Raw genomic sequence first — 6414 nt, 5'->3', positions numbered from 1 at the left:
TGCAGAAAAGTGGTAAAGATTGCACGACTGTCTGTGTCCTATGTGTTGTGTTGTGTTGTGTTATTTTTGTTATTTTGACTTCAAAATGGCGCCGCGTGAGTGGCTGCCTTTCCAGCAGCTCCTATATTTTGTTGTTCTACTTCTTCTTTTCATAACTTTGCTGCTGTGAATCGGGAATTTCTCCATTGCGAGACTAATAAAGGTTTTCTTATCTTCTTATCTTAAATTCGCAATACAATCCTACTTTGCTCTGAACCAATATAAAATACACTGTATTGTGAAATCCTGGTGACGTTTTACAACGTACGTCATGCAGGGGGCAGCATCTTGACATAATTCAATGCCGCAATGGGATAGCAACTCCTTTTGTTTTCTTATACTGTATATTGATTTAAAATCTGTTTTACAAGGCCACGAACTTTGCTGTTTTATTTGTTTGTTTTATTTATTAGTCAGTGACTACTAAATGAGATTATTTTTAGAGTTTCGCCCCACGTGCTGTTTCTATTTTGGCATTCGACTTGCAGTCAGATGACGCTCTGCCTCCTCTAACCCCCCCCCCCCCCTTTTGCATCACTCGTTCAAAACGACATCCTTGCGTCACCGTGACGAAAACGCTCCACTCCTCTTGTCTCACCCCCTCCCCTGCCGCAAATCTCTCCATCAGGACCACAAGGAGGAGATGCGCGCAACTTTGCTGCAGCTCCGTCCGCTCAGTTTACACTCGAAAGTGGAGAGAAGCGTCGATTAGTCAAGTGTGTGGAGTTAACACATCCCCTATGTCGCGAAAGCAGGCGGACCATGACTACAACCTGCGGAGTATGAGCAACCTGATGGGCGAGCGCTGGAGGAAGGCGAGTGACGGAGGAGAGCGGAGTCTCATCAAGGCTCCGTCCAACGCCAGCGTCAGCAGCCTGCAGGTGGCCGCGTCCAACGCCTCCACCGCCGGCGCACCGGCGGCTGTGTCCTCCTCCTCCACCGGGGACCTGGAGAGGGCTGCGCGCAAGCAGTTCATGCAAGATGTCACGCCGGGCTTCGTCTACGTCCTGTCCGCCTTCTCCGCCCTAGGGGGGTTCCTGTTCGGCTACGACACCGGAGTGATCTCCGGGGCCATGCTGCTGCTCAAGAGGCAGATGGAGCTGAGCGCCTTGTGGCAGGAGGTGCTCATCTCAAGTACTGTGGCCGCGGCCGCCGTCTCCGCCCTCCTCGGCGCCTTCCTGAACGGGCTATTCGGGCGTCGGGTGTGCATCCTGTTGGCCAGCTTCTTCTTCACCGTCGGCGGTATCGTGCTGAGCACCGCGCCCGGGAAGGAGGTGCTCCTGGCGGGGAGGCTCGTCGTCGGAGTGGGGCTCGGTGAGGAAAGCTGCAGTTTGCAACCCGAACTGCTGTCTGTGTGTCGGCTGAGTGATGACTAGTGATGTGTTCTGCAAGTTACAAAAAAAAAAAAAAAAAAAAAAGTTGGCGAATTACATTCACGAGCCACATGTTTATTGCCATGTGCACATGCAAATATGCAAATTTCAGGGACATCAGAATCAGAGCAATGTAATGTGTGTGAGCAGTGGTGGTCCTAGTTTTGAATAGCATCCATTAGGGAACCCTTTGCCACATTGTCCCCCCCCCCCCCAAATTCTTATAATGTCTCGAGATGAGCGAGAGGCTCAGGTATAAAGTTACGATTGACATTCTTTTTTCTTATTTTTGAACCAAAATTAAATGTAAAGCTATCGATCAACCATATTGGCAAGAGGCTCTTATAAGAGAGATTACATTAGGCTAATAAACATATTGAGAAGTTATCGATGGTTTGAAATTAGACCCCCCCCCCACACACACACACATCAAATAACAAGAAACCACAGTCACTAGGATGACAGCTGTCGTCAAACCTGAATCGTTTGCTCGTTCCACTGCCTTCACTTTCTCGGTAACACCACAAGGGGGCGCACGTTTGCATACAACCGCAAATGAAAAACGTCCCGTCAATCGAAAAAATAATTTCTCCCAGCATTTTTTTTAATGAATTGTATTATTTTTTTAAATGCAAGAAAAAATGGTCACATTTATTTTTAACTTTTCATAATCAAACAACAGGTTATATTCATAAACTAGTTTAACCCTTTCATGCACCCTGTAACCTGATAACATGATAAACTGTCCACTGCAGTAACTGCTGTCCCCGAAAGGGTTAACTGAGATTTATTTTTCACCATACAAGCAGATAGTTTCTGTTTTAAAAATCTAATTTTACTCACGTCAAGGTGTGAAGCGTACAAATCTGTTGATCACGCCTATAAATGAATCAGGGTTAAAAATACAGCACGGAGAAGTCAAGCGTTTTGCAACTCCTCCTCCCCCAGCCCTGGTATTTGCAATTAGCGTAGTTGCTAATTACACAGCTTGGGCCTTGTGCCCACCGAGCCGCACACTTCTGCCTGTTAGACAACTCGCTGAACGCTTTTAGTGTTGATTGCCTCCATTTGATGTCAGATATTGCAGCTGACCTCTCCTTCCACTTTCTCCTCTACCAAATTTCTTCGGCGCCGTTTGCTTTTTGATCACAATTCGACACATGTCCCCGAAGTAGGAAATGATGAGCAGATTGCTCGCTTTCATTTTTACAGGGGAAAAAAATGAGCTACAAATTCTAATGAATCAACTTGCCTTTTGCAAATGAGCAATTCCGAAATGAGGACGAATACAACACGTTTACACAATCACGCTGTTTGTTTGCAGATGGCGGTGGGGGTGGGGGGTGTGGGGGGGGGGGGGGGGGGGGGGTAAAGGAGACCTAATCACAAAGTCCTTCATTTGGTCATTTGGCTTGTTAATTTCACATCTTCCGCCCCTCGCCGTCGAGCTCTTCCCCCATTCAAATGTGTTCATTCCACAAGCGTGCATGAACCAGACTTTGATGGAACAGGAAACGCATTCCGGAAACGGCAATTAGCCGCCAAATATGCTATTAAGGAAAGTTTTTTTTTTTCATCGTGTGCTATTATTGCGGGCCCAGAACTGTCAATTGCATTCTCACATTTACATTCCAAAACAGAGACACTTTGCATTTTTTGAAACAAACTAGCCCCGAAAAGGTCAGGGAAACTGTTTATCCAAACAGGAAATGTCACACTCGTGGTTGTCTGTATTGCTTCTCCTCATCCAGTCTAAGGCCTCTGGTTAGTCATCTCCTGGCCAGTTATCCATTTCAAGCACCAATAATGTTACTTTGTAAGAATCGATTCCTATATTTCAATTAAAAGGAGCACAAAAAGTGAGATTGTGGCTTAATAAACTAGCAGAAAGCGACAAAACCTGTTGCCACGGGGACATAAGGAGGGAAGTGAACTCAACTGAATGCACTTCAAGTTTGGCAAATAGTGACCAAGTCATCAAAAAAGGGCCTTCACGTATTTTAATGCCACTCCCAGTTGAATTGACTGTCAAACTAAACCTAAAACAATGTGCATTGAAAACAACCACATAGCTTCGCCTTTCTGTTTACTAGCTGAACGCTAACGCTAATACCATGGATGTTGCAGAGCTTTAACCCTGTCATATGCTTGTGCAGGAGTTTTTTGCCTAACTCAAATTATCCTTAAAATGACGATAGTTCGAGCGTGGTTTTTTTTCTCCCCCTCTCCCTCCCTTGTGGTTTCTTTCTGACTTCCGGGTTGAGCGAACACTGGCGCGTTTGGCTGCCGCTGCTCAACCCGTATTGTTTTGTGTTTTTTTTGTTATTCTAAAGTGTCCTTGGGTGTCTTGAAAGGCGCTGATAAATAAAATGTATTATTATTGTTGTTATTATTAAGCAAAGGTGTAGCATGTAGACAGACAACACCAAAGTACTAACAGGCATATATTCTTTCTCCTCAGGATGACTAATATGAGTGCTGTACTGATGAGCTTTATGGAGTTCTCGATATATTGTGACTTTGTTTCATTTTATGCAGAAATTGAACATTGTGTCAGTCTTCTTCTTGTAGTGATTATCGATGTCCAGCCTCTACTCCGCACAGTTTCATCCCTGACTCATTGCAACTCAATTTGAGACAAAACAGATATGATTATGACTGGACATACGATTCTATTTCTCTCCGCCAGATTAAATCACCGCCCGGTGTGTGTTTTTTTTTTTATCCCTCCATTTGACAACTTCCTTCTCCGCGAGAGTTTTCACTCTGCTTTTTCCCCTGCCTTGTCTTGGAATCCTAATTAGCTTGCTTCATCCTCGCTGTCACTGATGGAGGGCTGAGTGAAGCATTTGCCTCTGATCAAGTGTGTGCGCCTGGAGCCTTGGCAGGCCAGTTTGAGACGACAATGACTTTTGTGCGCGTTAACAACAATGTGAACACCAGCGATGCATGCTTGTGGTGGTGTTTTTCTAGAGGAAGATGAGTAGAACGTTTCTCCACTGAACATTTGATACGAACCAAAGCAGAAAACGCTTTGAGTAGTGTTGTTCCATCAAGAGACAGCCTCACTCTCTCTTGTTTACCACAGCTGAAAATGTCAAGTGACTTTTGACCTTTCTGCCGGTGGCAGTGGTATTGGCTGAATCCATGTTTTCAACTCTGAAAAGAAGTGAAACGGACACGATCATTAGTCACCGTCTCGCCCGAGCGCCTCGCTCGTATCGGCTGGCCGTCGCCAGTGAGTGAAATCCAAACGGCTCGGTTTGGAAGAAACAAGGGCGACAGGGGAGGCGAAAGCGGCAGAGAAGACAGGAAATTGGTTTAATGAGGAGAATACAGATGGAGGCATTGCTGCATAATGTATCTTGTGCATGCAAACATTGCACCACAAACACATTTAGGTCAGTTTTTGATGTGCAAAACCACCAGCCAGTGCATGAGGTACGCCTGGACTAAATTTTACACCTACCATAAATATTTGGATAATGACACAATACAAATATTTTTGCCTCTAAGTGCACCATAATTGCTTTGCTCCTCAAGGCCTTGCCCATTATCAGTTCCTGCTTGGTCTTGAATCATTTTTCAGTCTTCACACAATGATTTTCAGATAAAGCAGCTCAGCCAATTGTTCGATTGGGCATTGACGACTTGGACTATGAAGTCAGACTCAGACCACTTGTTTGAAAAGGGTTTATCGGCCAGCCAACCACGCATCTATCTTACTATCTACATGTTTTTTGTTTGTTTTTAACGATGCGAGGATTACAACTCTTCTGGCGGGTCCCCGTGGAGGGAAATAAAACACAACAAGCAGTTAAATCCTCCTCCTGACACAATCCAAATCTTTTTGCCTCTAAACACACCACAATCGATTTGCTCCTCCAGGCCTGGACCGTCATCGGTTCCTGCCTGTTCTTGAATCGTTTTTCAGTCTTCACACAAGGAGTGTTTTCAGATAAAACAGCTCAGCCAATTGTTCGATTGGACACTGGCGACTTGGACTGTTCCGTCTGACTCAGACCTCTTGTTTGAATCAGGGTTATCGGCTATCTAACCTCACAGCTGTCTTAAAATCTTCATCTTTTTTGTTTTTTTTTTGACGACGCAAAGATTACAACTCTTCTGGTGGGCCCCTGTGGAGGGAAACAAGTTAAATCCTCCTCCTGCTCTCTCTCTCTCTCACTCCCTCTCGCTCTGTTATTGGATTTGTCATCCCCAAAAGCTGCCGCCATGCGGTGCCCGACTGGAGGTGGCCTGCCTCATTTCCTGAGACGGGGTTGCCATAGCAACAGGTAGCCACGTAGGCCATCGGGGCAGAGTGTTGTTGGGAGGAAGAAGGGGAAGGGTTGGGGATGATGGGGATGGTGACTGTGATGAATTTGATGGCTGGGAGGGTGGTGGGGTGGTGCATAGCAAGCAGGCTATTAATAGAACTGATCAAGAACAAGCTAGAGAACACGGTGGTCTTGTCTCCACACTCTTGTTTGAGTAGTGGCCTTAGGATGGACAAACAGAGTAGGGTTTAGTCTGAGCTCATCTTACTCTGCCTTGCAGACTCCCGCTTTAACCTTTACAGAGCAGCATGGCCTTCCGTGCACTATTATATTGAAAGGTTTCTCTGTCACGAAACGTTCAAAAAGAATGTGTGCGTTTCTTTTTGCTCGGCTGTAAACAAAGTCTCCACACGTTCAGATGTGTGTTTGTTAACCCTCGCGAACTATTTCTCCCTTCGGCAGGCATCGCCTCGATGACGGTGCCCGTCTACATCGCCGAGGCGTCGCCGCCGCACCTCCGCGGTCAGCTGGTGACGGTGAACACCCTCTTCATCACCGGCGGGCAGTTCACCGCCAGCTTGGTGGACGGTGCCTTCAGCTACGTGCAGCGTGACGGATGGAGGTCAGAACAGCACAGAACACCTCGTCTCAAACTGGGGTCCCTCAACGCCTTTCACATATGACAGATGATATGATTCCTTCATTATATCAAATGCCGGAAGATC

General features: G+C 46.1%; 1 protein-coding gene and 1 long non-coding RNA gene across 2 annotated transcripts in view; one reads left to right on the top strand and one right to left on the bottom strand.

Annotated features, from left to right (window-relative positions):
• Window positions 1-779: 779 nt before the first annotated feature.
• The window catches only part of LOC147185933 (proton myo-inositol cotransporter-like), a 32478-nt gene continuing 26843 nt past the window's right edge, over window positions 780-6414 (top strand). Inside the window, exons 1-2 of the mRNA XM_086102700.1 lie at window positions 780-1353; window positions 6152-6311. Coding sequence (XP_085958826.1) covers window positions 780-1353; window positions 6152-6311 — 734 coding nt within the window. The remainder of the gene's footprint in view (window positions 1354-6151; window positions 6312-6414) is intronic.
• LOC147185934 (uncharacterized) overlaps window positions 1288-6414 on the bottom strand; it is a 27947-nt gene continuing 22820 nt past the window's right edge. The window contains exon 4 of the long non-coding RNA XR_015099134.1: window positions 1288-1424. This is a non-coding gene — a long non-coding RNA (uncharacterized LOC147185934). The remainder of the gene's footprint in view (window positions 1425-6414) is intronic.

The sequence above is a fragment of the Hippocampus guttulatus genome, chromosome 22, assembly GCF_054856545.1.
Source record: "Hippocampus guttulatus isolate MCC_2025c chromosome 22, RoL_Hgut_1.0, whole genome shotgun sequence".
NCBI classification, from domain to species: Eukaryota; Metazoa; Chordata; class Actinopteri; order Syngnathiformes; family Syngnathidae; genus Hippocampus; species Hippocampus guttulatus.
This window is presented reverse-complemented; position numbering and strand designations above follow the sequence as displayed.